At 40.9% G+C, this 21,345-nt stretch overlaps 1 protein-coding gene across 3 annotated transcripts in view; it reads right to left on the bottom strand.

Moving 5' to 3' along the window:
• Positions 1 to 21,345, bottom strand: part of Atf6 (bZIP_ATF6 domain-containing protein ATf6) — an 80,426-nt gene that overhangs the window by 43,025 nt on the left and 16,056 nt on the right. Inside the window, exon 1 of one of the 3 annotated variants that reach the window (XM_083110047.1) lies at positions 17,759 to 17,848. The exons of the other annotated variants lie outside the window; for them this stretch is intronic. Coding sequence (XP_082966173.1) covers positions 17,759 to 17,843 — 85 coding nt within the window. The 5' untranslated portion in view covers positions 17,844 to 17,848. Of the gene's footprint in view, positions 1 to 17,758; positions 17,849 to 21,345 lie in introns of those variants that run through there. 3 annotated transcript variants of the gene reach the window in all.

Genomic DNA, 21,345 nt, shown 5'->3' with positions numbered 1-21,345 from the left:
AATAACAACTGTGTAAAGTTGCACCATTCATTTTGAATTGCCCTGTATTATGGGCACATCAGCACATAGGCTATTTTTACCCGTAACACAGTACGGGGATGAACCCATTAACTAAACAAAACAGTACAGCGTCCCAAGGAAAAAATGCGTGTGTATATGTGAAAGTGTGTGTTTGTTAATGCGTCCAGTTCTGTCAAAGTTGAAATCAAAAACCTTGCACAGCCAAGCTCTGGAAATTCTGAGCAACGTGCACGACTTCATGAAGGAGGAAGCCAGTCAAGGTGTTAGCATCCCAATAAAGAATTTTCGCAACAGAGCAGCGGCTGCGACATTTTATTGTCAATATTTTTCCATATTTCTAACTTTAATACATACTTACTTTTACACATTTAAGGAAAATATACTTAATTTTATATATTTCAACAGGTTTATTTCACAAATTGTTCATATTTCATAATTTTGGAATTGTTCAAAATAAATTATGTGGCTCCATGAGCATTTCAACTCTTGGCTCCGGCACGTGTTCTTGTAGAAATTGCATAGAGGCGGCTGTCAATTTTGCTGCTTAATGCGATGGGTGACAAGTTCATAGAAAAAGAAAAAGCCACACAGCTTATCGTCTAGTGGCAGTATATGCACTTGTTATTGTTGTGGAAGCCAGCATAGTTTGTAAATGTACAACAAAGGCAACCGACTGTCTCCGATCACAGAGGCAATAATACGCGTTCGCATGTTATTAGTTCCCAAAGCAGTGGTAGTGTCGGTCGTGTATTATCTGTCGTTGCAGTTCCGAACCAGTGTAGACGAGTTTTGGGAGTGAACAGTTAGAACGCCACCAGTGCATTAATGCAATGGAAAATAATAAATTGTTTATTTTGTTTGAAATCACTCAAATAAGGAATCAGTATGAAGAAGTCTTCTTTGCAGCACTTTTTGGTAATTTTACGTATGTGTTAGTCCATATTTTGCGAACTTTTGGTCCATATGTATGTAGCTACATACAAAGCCACTAGTTAGTACATATTAATCCTAGTCCTGGTATAATGAATGACGTTTAAAACTCAACGTTAGATAGACCTGAATTCTCTAATTTTCTTCTTGTACGTAAGAGCTGTGCATCGGTGCAGTGCAGCGATTTTTCTATCTGCTGCATTAGCAACACTGCTTCTTGAATTGTGTCGCGCATCGCAAGGCAGAAATATATGTGTTGGGCTCTACATGGGTCTTACCACGGCATTCGTTGACATTATTGAATACCAGGCCTACAACAATCTAGCCACGCTGGTTAACATTTTATAACGTTTAATTATTCTCTGTAGGATTATTTGAGGGCTATAATATTTGTAAACATGCTTGCAAATACAATACTTAAATGCTAGTCACCCTCTGGTCTAGAGTGCAATGGGAAGTTTACTACATTGTATAAGGGTTTCCACCTCAAAAAAACACTTCAATTTCAAATTTTCGGATTCCTGTCCTCATTGTATATAATTAATGTAAATTACTATGACAAATCAAATTATATGTGTGAAATATATACTTTTAGGTTGACATTAGTTTTCGAAGGGGGAGTTGTGGCCATCCTTGCACCCCCTTCCGGACGTTCCATGCCCCTATATTATTATACTGTACATACTTACACCTAGAAATTTAGTTTAGAGGAATCTTATCGCTGTTATTAAACGATATTATATTCTTAAAGAAAATGAAGTATTTTGAAGCTGATGAAACTTCAAAGCAACTACGGGGAAGTGGGTGCAGTGGCGCAACCACAAGGGGGCAGAGGGGCATTGCCTATTCCCAACCTTGGCCGGAAATCAATTCTAGAGGGCAAACATTGAAGTAAAAGAAAGCAAGACTAGCAGGACAAAAGGATACTCAAGAGTCAAGATGGAATTAGTTTTCACGTCTTTCTTGCATTATTTCTTCCAGACAGTCAGGAGCACCTGCAGGGGGTTACAGAGGGGCCAATTGCCCCCTCACATTCCAATTTTATACAAATAAAAATGAATTTCGTAAAATTTTCTTGCTCGGTTCGCTCGCATTCTCTGATTTTCTTGGCCCGACCCTGTGGCCGAGTGGTTAGCACATCGCGCTGCGACGCCAAGGGCCCCGGGTTCGAATCCCGGTCGGGCTTGGTTGTTTGTGAATGTCCATTCATCAATTTCATCACTCATCCCCATCTTCGCAAATTAGCCAAGAGGCACAAAACGCGAAGTAAAATAAACTAAATCAATCAATCAATCTGATTTTCTTACAATCTTGTCAAATTCAGAGCCGTAGCTAGGGGGCAGCGGGAGTTGTCCCTGGAGGCCGAACGATCTGAATGAGAAAAATTGCAAAAGACAATACCATGGCGTCCGATGAAATTTCTTGCAGCCTACTAAATCAATACTGTTTTCATTTTCCAAAAAATTGGATCCAAGGATTTTCTTGCTCGCTTCGCTCGCAATTTTCTTGTTTTCTGTAATGCATTGTAAATTACCAGACAGAGAGGAACGAACAACTAAGTACTTCATACAGTTGCTGCTATAACAGTTTGCTTTGGAGGAAAAGGAGCGCGTCCATTTCAGAGACAACTTATATCATTTTTGGTGTTGGTTTGTTACGGGGAGATGAATTGATTATGAAATGTATTTAAATATAATGTTACCTACACACCTACATATACATACACACACCTAGGTATATACGTATTCCTCAAGGCTTTTGCCCCCCCCCCTAATCAGAGGGTCTGCGCACGCCGATGCCTGAGCGAAGAAAGTCCGTGGTAGACTGCGGAACCAATCTTCAACGGCGTCACGGACCTCAGCATCGTTGGGAACCGGCGACCCTTCAGATGTTTTTTTAGTGGCCCGAAGATGTGGTAGTCGCAGGGCGAGAGATCGGGGCTGTAGGGAGGATGGTCTAGAACTTCCCAGCGGAAACGCCTCAGCAGATCACGGCGCACCTTCTGTCTTCAAAAATTGAATAACTGCTCGCTGGGCCCGTTTGGACAAATCCATGTTGTGAACGTGCATCTGCATATGTAAACAACACACTGCGCCGTCAGACCATACCAGGTATGCATACGATGTATGCTTTCTTACATACAACGCCACCTACTAGAGCAAACACAAAGCTCTGCGTAGTTAAGCTACGACGCTGCGACAAAAGTCTTAGTTTCATTTGGGCAACCCTTATATAATTGTATAAGATTAACTAACACTTTGATAAAAGCCTTTGAAGAATTCCTCATTATCTTTTGATTATATCACATTCCTGACCAATAAACGAGTACTGCTACCGACTGTATTTCTTACGAGACGAAACAAGAGCAGCATCACTGATAAGATGATAAAATTAAGCAAAGAAAAGTACTATATGGCTTCTCATGCCTGATAACGATAGCAATAACCCGATGCGTTGACCTGTAAAGCAATACCGATAAACTCTTATCTTCAGATTTCACTCTACGGAAGATCTAAAATTCGCTGATAAGTGCCAATATGATCTTATGCATTTGTAATTGTGTAACAATTACGTAATTTCCGCACGAATGCGGGTACCAATAATAGAACCGTACCTACATATTTCTGCACTGGGGGCGAGATAAAACTTTGACGCGTCCCCTACAGACTTAGGCCAAATGTCATTCTCAGTTCGAACTGTTTCAATAATCCTTTTTGTCTCTCGGAACACAGTTATAGCCTGCCTCCGTGGCGGAGTGGTTATCACATCGCTACATCAGAGGTCTCGGGTTCGAATCCCGATCTGGACATGGGTGTTCTTTGTGAGTGTCCCTTCATCAATTTCATCATATTACTCCTAGTCGTCGCTATTAGCCAAAAGTGGCAGAAAAGCGACGCTAAATAAAAATAAAATCAAACACAGCTATAGTACGGATATCTCCAAATTTCAAGGGGCCTCCCCGATGGAGGCACATAGTGGTTCGGATCCCACTTTAAACTGTAGGTCCAGTCCCGATTAGCCTTACTGTGCATAAAGTGGACTTAAAACACCAACTCAATCCAAATTCCGAGTTTGTTTTCAAAACAACCCTGCACATGTATTAAGTCAATTACACGGTGTCTCGCATATCACATGAAAACATCGAAATAACCATTTTTAAGCAAGCTTGATGCGACTTAGAAAAGTGATTGTGTTGTGAGTGGTGCGAGCAATGCTCTAAGTGGATTACAAAATATCTAGCTTGGGGATGCTTTATACCAATTAACTCGGGGTATAACAACCCTCGACCCTACTTCGAGCACTGGATGCGAGCAAGAAAACCTTTAGCGGGCCATCCTAACGTATACTCTTTTCAACTTTTTTATTTTTGTTCGTTCAAGCGGCCATGATTGGCTATAGAAGATAAGGATAAATGGTAATAAGATGAAATCGATAAATGGATAAACAGGAACATGGACAAGACCCACGCTGTCCAGACGCCAGAGCCTCGTTAGTCTACAAAATGCACTCCATGGTGTACTACGTGCACAGGCTATTATAACGGCCTGTAAAAATGTCGACAAACGTAACACCACTAACAGTGGCTAAAAGAAATATCAACTTTCAGATTGTATTTTTATCCACTTGAAACTTCGTGAAAACAAATCTTTGTCCGCCTTACTCGACAAAATCAACTTCTCTTTATTACTATTTGCCGTTATTAAAACAATATTACCACTTTACAAATTGCATCGAACTCCTCCATAAATATGTTTGCTTTTCTTTTTTGTTGTGGGTGCGGTTTAGATTGCTACTGCAATCTTCTTGCTATGTATAAATGTAAATACACAAATAGCCTTCCGAGTTGAATTTTGCATTAGCAATCGAGGTTGTGCTCGGGAGAGGGATAAGTGCGGGTCGGTTTGTGGAAGTGCTCTGGGCGATTTATAAAGTGAAAAATACTTTCCTTTTTTACGTGATTACTGATTATTATATAGTAAAAATATCATATTGTTTAGGGGAGGGAGAGCACGGGGCATCATAAATGAAACTCATTTGTTTAAAAAAAACTGATATTATTTTAATGACAGTTTCTACATTTTTTATTTCTTGATGATACAGGGGGGGGTATCCAGACACCTCCGTGCGTACGCCTATGACTACGTGGAAGACGTTGACATTTAGGGGTGTTTGCAAAGGATCACCACCTTATACCCCTCGGTGCCTATGAGAACCCCCTTCCATTGTCCCGTCTCCTAGCTGTGGCTCTGGCAGTTCCAATAAGAAAATTGACATAATATCTACACTACAAAATTAAAGCAACAAATAGAAATCCTTTCCTCGTGTGATATTTTTTTGATAAATGTGCCAAGTTTAACCTGTTGCTTTCGAGATTTTTTTGTTGATAAATCCTGGCACATTAAGGTTAGTTTATTTCCTCTTAAACCAGTTGTCTATGACATCATAAATATACTATTACCTGATCGTATTATGTGGTCAAATGGACACACGGGGAAGAATTTCCGTTTGTTGCTTTAATTTTGGACATTGTATACATAAATATCCATTTTACTATTATTCTAGTATGACTGAATATATCCGAAGATATCTTCGCAATCCATGCTCCTCGTCTTTTCACATTGCGCCGGAACCAGTACTTCAACACGACCACTTCCTAGTAAACGAATGCTGGGTCAAATATACATCGATACAGGCAGGGACTTTTATGTTAGTAGGTTACGTAATTCATTGATTTCCTATATGGCTCACTAATACGCAGTAACAAATGACACCGGGTGAAGTTTCGATCCATGCCCAACCACAAGAAGCCCCAAACAGAAGAGTTTGTTTTCGATGCTCTCTCAAAACAATATACCGACCCTTAGTTTCTTACAATAATAAAAAATAAAGATAAGAAAACTTTACACGTCCATAAATTTTAATGTACGTTTTCGTGTTCGAACTTGCCTTCGGTGTTGATGCTGTTTCACTCGAAGGACATTCTGTGCACAATCAATAATAAAAACACTTATGGATTGAAGCACATTACGACATAAACGTGCTCCACCTTACAACATGACTGACCCACATTCTACTCGAACGATTGCAATACAACTTTTGCAGACAAAGAGCCACAATGAATCAGCTGATTATCACCATTTCCAAATTTTACCCCATTCCCCTAAAAATTGATTGATTGATGTGTTTTATTTCACTTTGCATTTCTTCCACTTTTGGCTAATCGCGAAGATGAGGATGAGTGATGACATGATGAAATTGATGAAGCGACACTCGCAAAGAACGCCCATGCCCAGGTCGGGATTCTAACCCGGGACCCCTGGCGTCGTATCGCGGCGTGCTAACCACTCCGCCACGGAGACCGCCCCCCGAAAATTGGCACAACAGCCTAACTTCTGATCACTTCACGAGAAATATAAGTTTACACCGCCCCCCCCCCCAAAAAATTTCCCTTACGCATATCCCCTACATCGTACTTATTGTTTATGTGGAGAATTCTATGTTCTTCCGCAAGGTTCTGAGCCTTCTTATAACAAGGCATACGCAGACTTTACACTAAAACGTCATCATTGGTAGGTTATGGGCCCAGGCCGCGAAGCGATATTAGCATCACAGTCCCAAAATTGTGTTGAATAGGTGGAAACAGGTCGAGTTTGAACCGCGGGTGCCAATAGCTAACTCTCTAGCCTTCTTAAACCCGAAAGTTCATGGCTGCAGCAACACAGGCCTTCCATCTGTCCCTATCCTGAGCAAGATCTATATACTCTTTCCCATCCCTACCAATTTCCTTTAGGTCCATCTCAACGTTGACACTCCATCTTCGTCTTCCTACAGGTCTCTTACCATCTGGTTTCCCAACAAGAATCCTGTAAACTCCTCTTTCCTCTCCCATTCTTGCCACATGGTCTGCCCACCTAAGTCTTCTTGATTTAATCATTCTAATAATATCTGGACATGAATTATGTAGTTCTAAATTATGTAACCTCCTCCACTCACCTGTCTCCTCATCCCCTTTACGTCCAAATATTTTCCTAAGGATCTTATTTTCAAATACTCTCAATTTAATGTTCCTCAGGGACCAAGTTTCACACCCATATAATACTACAGGCAAAATTACTGTTTTGTATATTTAAATTTTAGTTTCTTAGATATTAAACGGGTGGCAGTAGGATTTTTTTTACCGTGGGAAGCAAGCAAGGCACCCCCTCCCAACAGAACTTCGTTTGAAGTTACCGTCTTCCTGCAACAATCTGCATCAGTCTTACTTGCGATCATGAGTCCTTTGTAATAACTCAAATTACTGTGAAATGAAATCCTATATGACATTATATACTTCTAGACGTCCTTTTCCAGGGGGTAAACAGCCCCTCTCCCCCCTTCGAAACGCCTTTGTTTTGTACTTACTTTTCTTAGTGTGTGTGTGTGTTGATATCGTATTGCTCAAACATATCAATGACGACGTTGTCTGGTGCATCTGCAGGGACAAACAAATGTTTCGTAATTGCAATTATAATATTTGTCTTGGAAGTTGTCCAAACACAAAAATGGTAATCAGGGGTCATTTCAAGTAGGAGAGGGAGGGGGGTGCATTTACCACTAGTTTTCCCCGAGATCTTTAGTGCATTCATTTGAAAATTTTGATTCTCTCCCAATTTCAGAGGGGACTGTACCCCCCATCAGCTCTCCCCTGCGTACGACAGTGACTATAAAGCCAGTGCGGCATCGTTTTACAAAATGGCGTACAAATTATATTCGCAATGATTAGTTTATGTCAATTTGACAACTTTGAATCGTTTATCATATTTGAACCACTGCATTATAATTAAAAACCGAGACTTAACAACGTAAATGTTCATTCTCTTTACAATTGCCTGCTCACTTTCTCTTCGTCGACCTTCAGCTACTTAACGATGTGTTTACGAGGTGTAACGAGAATACGAAGTTTCAAATCATTAATTTAAACCAGCCAAGTAATAAAATACGCTGTAGCTTCAGCGAACCCCGCTATTTTCCGACCAATCTAAACTAGGCGCACGATTCTTACTTTGTACAATTCTTACATTTCAGTTATTTTATGTCCCTTTTCTACCTCAGTTAATGGCGACGGTGGGTTCGAAACTAGGGTTTCTGTCTTCCAAGCGCGTTACGCTGATCACTCCGCCACGCAGGCTGGCTTAGTTGATAATGTTTGTTTTAAGGCACACTTCATGCCTTGATAGGCTATTCTAGTGTTTAAATGGAACCGAGCCATTGTACAGTCATGGACACTTCTGAGGTGTAACAACCCCATTGTCTTTCAATGAGATCAATACAACCCAGGAGTGTACGTGACTGTACAATGTAATTCAACCAAGGATCAAACCCGGGACCTCTTGAATTACAAGGCGAATTACAATGTACAGTCACGGACCCTTCTGGGTTGTAATAATCCCATTAACTTTCAGTTGAATTGTTGCAACCCACAAAAGTGTCCGTGACTATACCTTACGATTTAGCACACACAGGAGAAGTGCAATGTATACATTTCAGAGAAAATGCAGGCTTGATCAGGACTCGAATCTGGGGGTCTGGCATACCTGATTTGAAACTCCCATACTTTTAAGGAGAAAGTGTAGGCTACAAGCCCTCTGACATTGGACGAATTAAAGGATAACATAAACGCTATTGACAACAGCATGCTCCAACGAACTGTCAGAAACATGGGACGATGTGTCCAGCTGTGCTTTCAGGGAAAAAAGGGGGGCATTTTCAGCATGTAAAGGTTATTAAACTCCCATATCAATGCTAGAATAAGTTGTTGCGGTTGTATTCTTCCTTACATACTTTGACAATGAAATTGTCAGTTTTATATGAATCACCCTGTACTTCGGGGAAAACCGTGTAAGATTTGATATAGTAAATGATCTGGGGCGAAGCGTGTGGAACAAACAAACCAGAGCCTCGTTAGCCTGCAATAATGCTGTTTCCATCGTGTACTATGTGGGAAGGAGACTAATCCCTTGTTCATCTAGTATTTCGTTATCGTGGAAGCCGCACCGATACAGCAATAATATGGACCCTTCCGCTTCCTGGTTTTTAACATTTATCTTAAATTTTCGGCGACCACCTCCTTGCTACCATTGCTGCTATGAAGATAACCCCTACTGCGTTCGCGACCCCCCTGAGAGATCACGACTTTGCAAACCTGTTCTATCTATCGAGAAGGACAAACCTAGGAGCACATTCACACTACCGTTAACAGTCTTCCCATTTACCTCGGCTCTCATAAAATGCTCCAATCGCCACTAAGTTTCGATAATGAAAAAACATGTCCTCCGAAGAGAAAGTCTATCACACGCGGAGCAGTTTAATGTAGTGTGAATTCAAAATGCGTGCGTAATATTACTTCATCCCTCGAACTGTTCACCTTGGCGTGCGTGAAAGCGGATATCTGAGAATAACGGGAAACCACGACACCGCCCATTCATGCACAGGGGAAATATACATCGAGTCACATCCATGGACATGTCCTCGTACGAAGCGTAAGAGTGACAAAAAAAACTTCCTAGAATTAGTATATAGTGAGGTGGCAAATTCACAGAGATTTCAACACGGCATCCTTTGCTCCAAAATTATTTAACGTCGCGTATTTCTGCCTTGAGATTGAGACTGCTTACCGCTCTCGCCGTGGTCTTGGGTTAGTCTAATTCGTTTCGGAACAATCATGTATGCGCAGATAGGTTTTGATTTTTCTTATGTGGCGTTGCATTTTTGCCACTTTTGGCTAATCGCGACGATGAGGATAAGTGATGTGATGAAATTGATGAAGGAGCGATCACAAATAACACCAAGCCCGAGCCGGAATTCGAATCAGGGACCATGAGGTCGTAGCGCGCTGTGTTAACCACTCTGCCACGGAGGTCGGCACATGCACAGATCGACTAATAAAGGCTGGCCTTAGAAAAATGGCCTGAACCATTGAAATGCTCCACAGTCGCAATTTGTACCAGGAACGCCCTGATTGCAATGGACAACGTAAATCGTGCATAAGTCATTCATCCTCAGACTGATATAGATAAATATAGAACAACGATGGCGTAGCTTTCCTCACACCATTGGCGGATATAGCGGGGGAGGGTGGCACGTGCCCCTCCAAAAAAGATATGACTAAGTATCATATGATAACTTGTGTGGGAACCAGAGGGACGTAACTTCAATCTATCCAATTTACAGGAGAGAGGAGATACTATATTCTTAGGAATATGTCTGACTTAAAAAGAGTATATACTTTACTGATAAGAATTAGAAGTGGAGATGTCGATGTGACTCCAACTCTTCAGAAGGAGTTTATTTAAACAAAACTGAAAACAGCATTTTTGGTGTTACATTCATCTGGTTCTCATGCAACGAAGTAATGTCGTTCCATCCCAGCAAATATAATATGTTCGAGCGTGAAAGCTCTTTTTCGAGACACAGAGTACAACAAAGATTAGTACATTTCCAATGTTACATCTGTCGTTTGCTTGCAGGATATTCTGTGCCACTCCGCCCGTACCTGACGCTCGAAAGAAACTATATTCAGTGACAAGTTTAATGCAATTGCTGCTACTGCCAGAACCCAGGTCCCAGGATTTAACATGAAGTCTCCCAAGACTCGAAATTAACTATTGTAATGTTACAGACTCCAGACAACGCCTATCCAATTAACCTGTCACATTAAAAGCCAACCCCAGCGTGTTTCATACAAGCCCTACGGAAACGAACTTTAGCAAGTAAACGTAACAGCCTACAAAGAGACTAAACAATTTTCAGAATAGGCCAAATTAAATTCTGACCAGTTCCTGCAAACGTTTCTTCTTCGTGGCACTTTTAACTGCATTCCAAAACCAACAAGGACTGTTGGAGAAGTTGACTACTGTTTTATAGGCTAAGTTAAATCGATAACAGTTGGTACGGAAATAGGCATAGAATTACGATCACCCACTGAGTTGCACGATATACATTTCTTTCCGTGTGCACTGAACAGCGATAGAAATAATACAAGATACCATATTCCTGAAGAAATCAATATTTGGAAAATCCCAGTTCATATAATTCGCGCTCTATTATTATTCTCCATTATTTTTTTCAACTACTGTGAATATACAATATGGAAAGTGCAACCAAGAATAATGCACAGAATACATAATTCTTAGTTGTTGTTTTAGTTAACGTCACTTTTCTACATATTTGAGTTAATCGCGACAATGAGCTCTTAATTAGAAGTAATACACTCCTCACAACAAGTTTGGAATATTATATTAGGCAATAGGTGATAGGCACGGTGGCATGTCGACGAGAACGTCCACCAGACAGAAACCATGTGTTGTTGCATTCCAAGGCCGTGTCTATCACCTATTGTCTAACGTAACAATATTCCAAACTTTTTGTGAGGAGTGTAGATGAAATAATGCACACAATGGTACACAGCGTACATGATCCGTCCCGGACTCGAAACCATATCCTCTCGAGGCGCAATCGGGTTTCGAACACTCAACCCGCTTGCTTGGTCAGTGGTTTGGCTTTGGGGAACGTATAGACATGGAACGTTGAGTGATCACACAGTGAAAGCCTACGATTAGGAGAAGATTAATCTTGAAAGAGATACGCAGAGGGAAAATATTTCTACAAAAGTTGACAGGTTTGCCAATTGTGAACTCTGAAATTAATTATTGTTTTGACTTCCATACAGAAAAAGAATTCACTACCTCCAATGGCCGGAAATGTTCGCCGAGGGAAAGTTTTATGCAAGGAGAAATTTCGCAACTCCATTTTAAAGATATGACATCTTCAGCATGTGTTTTATCCTCTCTTTCCTAGAATATAGCGTCTAGCCATGACTACCATGTCACAACCACGATATGATATTCGATATATCAAGCTGTCCTACATCACCCTTTATCATCTCTCAACCTTAAAAGTCAGTATGGGTTAAATTGAACGCGGCGTTGCCAGATCAACAATAACTAATGATTGCAACAAATTTACTTCCTTAATATCGTATAGGAAGTCTTCAAAATCTATGTATTTGATGCATTTGGGAAAAAAAATTATAGTTACCTCAAGATCTGCATGTAAATGTTTATATTTCAACGTAACTATTTACTATTTTAAATTTGCATTATATGTGTAATACGCGCAACTATTGTTACTTCTTTCGTTGAATGTTGTATCCTTTACACAAACAGAATTAAATAAATGCGAAACAAACATTAAGATATATTTTTTACGGAAAATAAAGCACACTGCACTTCCTCGTAGGAACTCACGGCACCTGCCTGCAACTGAATTGTAACCTCGGTGGCGCGCAATGAATTTGATACGCGAGACAGCCCGCATAAACAAACTAAATATCATAGATCCCATAGAAAAAAAACTGGCGAAGTTGTTCAAGTGATATTTATGGCTTTTGAAGTATTTACTAGAAAAAAAAAATAAGCGTTTTGCAAAATTGCTTAATTATGGAAATTTCAGATCACATGAATTTGTGACAGGTTATATAATGCCGTCAGTCAATCGAGCATAAAAAACTCTACAGAATAATGGTTTCACTGTTTGAAATTTTACATTTTGTAACATCTGACAACGCAGCGGTGGTAGAGAAGGACAGAGCTATTGGCAAAACTCGTGTATTCGAGAGAGAGGGAAGTACTCCATTTACTTCCATACTGACTTTTAAGAGAGACTCTACAGGCCTGCTCACCCAGGCCAGTAGCTAGAATTGGTCTCCAGGTGGGGGACGGGAGGAGGGGGTTCACGGGTTATCAGGGAAGAGGCTTTGTAATCCAAGTCCATTTTACAAAAGTTTAACAGTATGAAATGAAGGAAAATTATATGTGGAGGGGTCATTAGGTTAATATAAAATATAAAATTACAAATATAACACAAATACTACAGTTTTTTCTATATCTTCTAAAACATTTCTTGAAGTGTTAATTGTCTGCTACTGACATAATCCCCAACTACATACGGAGGCCTCCCCGATGGCGCAGTAATAGCGTCGTCGCCTTGTAATCAAGGGGTCCTGGGTTCGATTCCCGGTGGAGGCACACAGTGGTTTGGATCCCACATTAAACTATAGGGCCAGTCCCGATTAGCCTTACTGTACACCAAATCAATCCAATCCTAACTACATACTACTTTTGATGATACAGATATTTATATATACAATATCCAATCATTGTGCCTACCGCAAATTCCACCCCCGGCCGAAGCAATAAAACTCCCCTTCCTTCACAAAACTTGGCAGCTGTTGACCTTTGACGCGGAATGTCACATATTTCTGCCTAAAAAGGAGGCTGTAACACGCGGGCAGCGAAGGCACAAACAAAGAAACTCCCCTATGAAATAACTTTCTAAGGTCTACAGAATCTTCTAAATAGACTTCGGCTCATAAACAAGATGAACAAATGTAATTGCTGCTGTCCCTGTTCTGTTCATTTATCCTTAATTAAGTTGCCAGCAAAATAATATCTGTTGTCTACATTTTCACCATTCACTTCACCCTAATGTCAGAGGAGGCATACGGTAGTGCGAGGGGGGGGGGGCTGCCCCTCCCCCTTGGACCCTGCCTGGCTAAGGGCCTGTACTTACCACTTGTTCCTTCACGAAGACAGATTGCAGAGATCTGCAAGCGCGGGTACAATTACTGGATGAAGGAAACCCATTCAACCGGGACGGGGCTTGACCAAGGAAGGTGGTCGAGAAGCGTGCCAGGGGATCATTCGGGGAGGCGGTTCAAAATTCTCACTAAAACCTATACAATTCCATCCGGCGTTAAATCATGTGTTTGGCATGACTATTTCGACCCATTTCCAGCATAACAAATTATAAGCACATGTGAATTGTTTGCTATACAAAAGAACGAAAAGAATCAGTATTTCCACGGTTGACAGAGTGGTAAAGGTGGTGGGTGTTTTACTTCGATCTCCACTTACGGTCCAGTCCCGATTACCCTATCTGTGAATAAGTGGACTTAAAAATGAACTCTTTGTCAGAAGTCGCATAAGAGTATGGGATCATTAAGCTAAGGTATACATTGTCCACACACACACACACACTATCACCTCAGTTTTCGATGAAATTTTGAGTCCAGTTTGGAATTTAGAACCTTATAAAAATGTTCGCCATTTCATTATTATTTCATTTTATTTGTATTTCTATTTAGTGTCGCTTTTCTTCCACTTTTGGCTAATCACGATGATGAGGATGACTGACTTTTGATGAAATTGATGAACGGATACTCACAAATAAAATTCATGTCCGGGGCGGGATTCAAACCCAGGAACTTCCGTGTAGAGTCCTTCAATCGGCCACTGAATTTTGTGAAGATTCAGAATGTCACATGTAAAACAAAATCAACTCCTTCAAATTCATCCGTTTGTGTCAGAAGTTAAAACAATGTGTTTTTAAAAATGCCAAGTTGGACCCATGACATTTTCCTATTCCTTCTTACATCTTGGGCTAGTGACATTGGAAAGAGCATAAAATTACGTGGTTTCAGCAGCACATGCATAGAAAAAGAAGAAAAAGAACAGAACCACAACATTGCCGCCAAAATCTACTTAGCCTGGAGCAATATCGGGCTGAGCGAATACGACCACCCAGCAGAGAGGAGAGATTTGAGCTTTAGAATTTACGAGAGAAAAGAAAGTGTATTTTTGCTCGAATCAGAGCATAATGTTGCAACCTCATTGTATTTCGATGAGTCATCTAATTCCTAAGAACAGCGAGACAGCCTTCCAAGAGTCCTGCTTTCTGGCATCCGAACGTTCACCTCAAAATGGCAGGAAACTGCTGAGGTTGACATGGAGCCGCGTGCCCTTACCATGCTCTGCTGCCCTGCAACGACTTCAATAAACAAGGGGGCAGGGCACGGCGAATTAATATGTACATTCTTTGCAACAGTGCCGAGCTATTGCTTTATTATAATGGTTAAGATTTATGAACATCCCATCCTACTTTAACAAGTTGGGGAGGGTGTATGGATCTGGTACAGAGTTGAGAACGATTTGATTGATTGATTGGGTTTATTTTACTCCACTTTTCTGCCACTTTTGGCAAATCGCGAAGATGAAAATGAGTGATATGATGAAGATACACTCACAAAGGACACCCATACCCAGGTCGGGATTGACGTGGAAACGAGACAAGACACATCCTTTGTATTGTTTATTTAGCGTCGCTTTTCTGCCACATTTGGCTGATCGCCATGAGGATGAATGATGTGGAGAAATTGATGAAGCGACACTCACAAAGAACGTCCATACACTAGTCCGGACTCAAACCTGAGAATTTAGGTGGAGAGATCGAAAGTCGACTACTTAACGTTCTCGGCCACGGAGTCGGCAGATTACATTGAAGGGGATACAAACACACCCTCAGGATTTCCACCCAAAACCTGCGGTGTCAACATCGTGAATCTTTTAACCAATGTGTTTGGCCGCTTCGTTTGGTGGACATTCATAGAAGTCTGGCTCCCAGGTTTGCCAAATGGTCAACGCTCTAGGGTTCGATCCCGGTGGGAGCTCCCAACATTTTGTTGTTGACCCAGCAACCGAAACCTGAAAACAAGAAGTTGCTGGCTCCGGTATAGAACGTAGGATAACAGCGGCGATGAAATTCGATGCGCTGACCACGCGTCACGCAATGAGAAGACGCTTGGCAGGCTTTGGGCCTCACGGAGTTCGAGTTTCTGGCTTTATGGAAGGAAATTGAGTGAACCTGGAGTGCTACCACTTTTAGATTCCAGACCTTCATATTAGCTCTTTGCCGAAGTTGATCTACAGCAAACCCGCCCAACTACAGCCCGCCATTTTATTCTATGTGGCCCGCTATAGTTCTAGAAAATCTGAAAGAGAAAAGAGAAGAAGGGAATGAGGAAGAAGCGAGAGAAAGAAAAACAAGATGGAAAGAAAACAAAATATGAGAATGAGGAAAAAGAAGAAAAACGAGAAAGAAAAAGAAAAAATGATGAAAATAACTTTATTTGAGCATTATTTTTAATAGAAGAACTATCTCGTCTACGTAATGCCAATAGATCACAGAGGGTTAGCATCTGATACACCTTTATTGAGTAACACAACACCCATCAGTGTTTGATTATGGGTTGGTGTTTTTAAGTCCACTTTATGCACAGTAAGGCTAAACGGGACTGAACCTACAGGTTAAAGTGGGACCCGAACCACTATGTGCCTCCACGGAGTATCGAACCCAGGACCACTTGATTACAGGGCGACGAAGCTACCACTACGCCATCTTGGAGGCCCTACATCAATCAGTGTGTCGATACTCATGGCTGTATATTTTTACGTAGTTTTACTACCATTCTACGCTAATCGCGATGATGGAATAAAGGATGGGCTAAACAGAATGGAACATCCGTTTGACCTGGATCCGGAGTTTTCTAGCGTTCTAGAGGAAGAATTGAAGCGAAGAACCGCGGATTGAAAAACATAACACAATACGAACTGTCAGACAAGCCGGCTACTAGAGCACGCTGGGTACGAGGAACCAGTGGTGTTATCACATCAAGAAAGCACATGGCATTTGAACCAATGTTCGAAACTCAACCTTGACACTCAGACGCCATTTGGATCTATTTAGAGTCACTTTATTGCCACTTTTGTCTAAACGCCAGGATGAAGATGAGTGATGATGCAACATTGAAGAAGGGATATTCACAAAAACACCCATGTCCAGTACGGGATTTGATACCGAGACCCCTGATGTCCTAGTGTGCTGTGTTAAAATACCAATGTACGGTAAACACTATTTTTAATTTTGGTAGCGATTACAAATTGTAAAAAAAAAAGTTAATTTTGTAAATTAACTAAATCCATTGCAAACGCCTGGTAGTTACCCAACCACCCTGTTAGAAAAGCTGTCTCAAAATGACTCTTTTCATATTTATAAAATGAACACTATAATGTCATTGGTTTGCCAAAAAATTGTGTATACGTATTAGTTAAATATACAGTAGAATACTTTAATCGTATCCATTCCCTGTTTGGCAAGCAAGTACAATTTGTTACATAAAAATAGACAAAACCCGAGTGGGATTTTGCAACAAGCACTGCCCCTTTTTGAAAGTTAAAAAAAATTCCACACTTTGCTACAAACATGTAGGTAAATATTATATTATGTACACTGTACATATTTCGAGAGTGAAATTATTTTTGTAATCACACATATAAAGGGACCAGTTACGGATGAATTGTTTTAAGTCCACATTATGCACAGTGAGGCTAATCGGGACTGGACCTACAGTTTAAAGTGGAATCAGAACCACCATGTGCTTCCACCGGGTATCGAACTCGAGACACCTTCAATTACAAGGTTACCACTGGTGCCATCGGGGAGGCCCTGATTGTAGTTAAGACTGCGGACACAAAAAATTAGTGAACATTTTTGGGAACCGCTCTGTCGAACGCAGCCGATATTTAATCGTCAAAAGTTCTGAACCTACTCACTAAAAGTGGCGACTTGAAAAATTTAAACACGCGCAAAAATAAAAATTGTAGTCGCATTTCGCGACCGTCAAATTCGAACACTGAATTGAACACATTCGCACGTTAGAACAGTTTTCTCGGCACTGAAATTACCCGCATGCTAAAAAATCGACGCAAAGCTAGCGAATTGACAGCGAGAGTTGTGAAAAATCGACACAACCTGTGAAAGTAGTGAAGACACTACACTGACGCGACACGTGCACTTCAAAATAAAACAACACCGGACGAAACACACGACTCACTGTAAATATGTTGCCGTAACGAAATCACTTGCCACTCACCGAAAATCGGACTGTCCCTGTGAATATTAAAATCTTCGAAGTTGTCCATGATATCCAATATGCAGCAGCCATCCTCGCTTGCCATGCCTCACCGACTCTCGTGTGTTTCACTAATCACTCGCGTGGAGGCGTTACCTGCTTCATGTTTACCTGCCACAAGGTTTCCATCCAGCAATATTAAAATTGTTACGTTACGCCTTTTCAAAAATACGCTCATTCATTAACTACACGGGAAATAATTTCTTTAGCGGCGGGTAATTCAGAAATTGGTTTCGGTTGTTATTTAGCGTCGATTTTCTGACACTTTTGGCTAATTGTGACGATGAGGATGAGTGATTGCTTGATTTGGTGATCAGGTTTACGTCCACTTTGTGCACAGTAACGCTAAACGGGACTGGACCTAAAGTTTAAAGTGGGATCCGAACCACTATGTGCCTCCACCGGGAATCGAACCCGGGACCACCTAATGATGAGGATGAGTGATATGAAATTGATGAAGGAACACTCAAAGAACACCTATGCTCAGGCCGGGTTTCCAATCGAGGACTCCTGGCAACGTAGCGTGTTGTACTAACCATTCCGCCACGAAGGTTGGCTAATTCAGAAATCGATTATAGCTCGTTAGGAATATGAAAGGTAATCATCAAGTGGTATATTGGACAAGTATACATGTGGTATATTGGACAAGTACATTTACCAAGTACATTTACCCAACGCGTACTTCAGATATGCTAGTCTGGGCTGGGCCTGCTTTCGCCGATCGAAACCATGACTACTTGATTACAGCCACTACAAGGGCCTGCCGACTGGGGCTAATGGGACTGTAGCCCCCCAAAATGCATAAGTGATTGAGAAAAATACGGGCCAAGTTCATGACTCTTACGGGAACAGTCATGTTCTGGAAAGCACGAACTTAATAACTAAGTAATGAGAATTAGTTAAACCAAAACTAAGTATATCACTGAATTATTTAACTTAATCATTAATAATAATACAATTAATAATTGTAACAAATATTCTTCTGTGCTTTATTTTGGTCAAAGCTGTCACAATGCATATACGGATGTACTACAAAATGGATTAAGAAGGGATTTCGCTTCTGAACACACACACACACTTGTAGGATAGCCATCAACACACATGGACAGGACAACACTAGCTCCACAGAGTTTTAAACTGGCTGTAGGACCAGACGCCAGAGCGTCGTTAGTCTGCAAGAATAGCGCACACACACACACACTGACAACCAAAATCATACCAAAACTGGGTACGTTGGTGCCTCTAACAAATCTAATACGAAACATGCCATGCAACACCGTCAAACCAGAGATTTTAAATACGAATAGGCTACCAGGTAAGGACCGTTAATCCATCGTCCTGGTTGTCAAACTAAAGGAAACTAGTGGGATGAAAAAATCGTAATATAGTCTGTTACAATTAGCATCCGTTCTAATTTTATAGAATTCCTCGCATGAACGAATCTATTTTCTAATGAAAATTTTAACTACCCAGCTAAGTGGTGGCGTCACACGGAAAACTACATAACTACGAAAAAACGCCCAGGAGCACAAGTGACCTTGCTCTAAAAACAAATGGAAAACACATTTAGTTCGTAACGGTACCTTATTTTTATACGAACTAATTTTCGACAACAGAACTCGTGTAAACTAGACTTGTTGGATTTGCAGATCCCATTAACAGATTGTAATTTCACTTCAACGAACTTCGAGTAACCTACTAATCTTTCTACACTTGTGATGCTGCATTAACTAACCTTCACTACTTCACCTTCAGTGGCTGGCTCGATTCAAGATCTCGTCACTGAAGGTACGGGTTCGAGTCCCGGTCCTGGAATGGAGTCTGCGCCATTTAGTGTTGCCCACGAGACGAGACTTTGGCCTGTCTCGTCTCGTGGAGTCTCGTGGAAATGCTGTCTCGTCTCGAAAATATTCGTTTGTCTTATGACACATGGTCAATCTCGTCTCGAATTTTTAAAAGCCTGTCCCGTCTCGTCCCGTGGGCAACACTAGCGCCATTGCAATTAGCAACAAGCCGGCCTCCGTGGCGGAGTGGTTAGCCCAGCGCGCTACGACGCCAGGGATCCTGGGTTCGAATCACGGCATTGGTGTTCTTCACGAGTGTCCCTTCATACATTCTATCACATCGTAACTCACTCCCATCTTGGCGATTAGCCAAAACTGGCAGAATAGTGAAGCAAAATAAACCAAATCAAGCAAGCAATGAGCAACAAGAGGCAGATAAACGACACAAACTACAAAAATGCAGAAAAATATCTAGGCGGGGAAAAACATTTAAGTGAGAAAAGAAATGCAATTTTAGATCAGAGTGTTGTATATATTTATTGTTTTAATAGCAAACATTACATGTTGTATCATTACTGTTTAGACATATGGCGAATATAAAATTATACTTATACAGTAAAACCTCGCTAATCCTGACTAATGGGGGGATAAGTTCACCGGATTAACGAAAGTCCGGATTAACTTAAATAACTTAAAATAACAGTAGACAGTGCATTAAAACTCGGTTCATAGCAAAAAACACGTTTGTTATGGTGTATTTAAAGGGCATAGGCCTAAATACACTATACAGTACAGTACAAAGTCTGTGGGAAACAGAATTTCATCAGTGGTTGACTGCCTTTTTTTTTGGGAAGTTATCTTGTTGACTTCTAGCCACATTTAAAACCTTGCATTCTGCTGTTTTTTTTTGTTTTTTTTTTTGCCTTTTGCCTGTCCGGATTAATGAGGTTTTACTGCAATATTTACTTTAATTGATTCAGTAGGACTTAAATGAAAGCAACAGAAAATCACAGTTTGTGACGTAAGAGCTTTTACCCGAGCACTCTAGACATGTAAAATGCTACTTTGTTTCCTTTCTCATACTTAAAGACAAAATTGACGCACAAGTCGCTAATGAAAATAAAAAAATACCGTACCTAACACTTCACTGTATTCCAATAAGGAAGTGAACCTCCCCGATGACGTAGAAAGGGAGGTCTTTTAATCAAGGGGTCCCGGATTCGATACCGTGGAGGGGCATATTGGTTTGGATCTCACTTTAAAACTGCAAGTTCACTCCCCATTAGCCTATCTGTGAACAAAGTTCACTTAAGCATACAAACAAACAAAAATAGCAAACTCCATCAAGGATGCAACTCGACAACGTATGGGCGCGTGCATACGGATTTTCTTTTTACCCTTCGTAGTTACGTATCCAGTTTGCAACACTGCAGCACGCCACATGTCAAAGTGTGCGCACGAGAGATATTTTTTTCTTCATAACTATGTTTGGAGCGAATGTTGCTTCCCATGAAATGGCAGTATTGATAAAACCTCTGCTGTAACGAAACAGCATTCACCGCCATGGGATTGAAAAATATCAAAGTAGAGACCACTTCTCGTCAGGGTTGTTCAAGGTCCAGGAACGCATACATTCTAATGGGTTGAATAGGGTTCCGCAACAGGACCGGAACAATTTTTCTCGTACAATTTTAATTCGGTCCAAATTGCGTATTGTTTCATTTCAATACGAAACTTGGACCGGATTTAAATAGATCCGGAGAA

This window comes from Lepisma saccharinum, chromosome 23, assembly GCF_977018435.1.
Source record: "Lepisma saccharinum chromosome 23, izLepSacc3.1, whole genome shotgun sequence".
Lineage (NCBI taxonomy): Eukaryota > Metazoa > Arthropoda > Insecta > Zygentoma > Lepismatidae > Lepisma > Lepisma saccharinum.
This window is presented reverse-complemented; position numbering and strand designations above follow the sequence as displayed.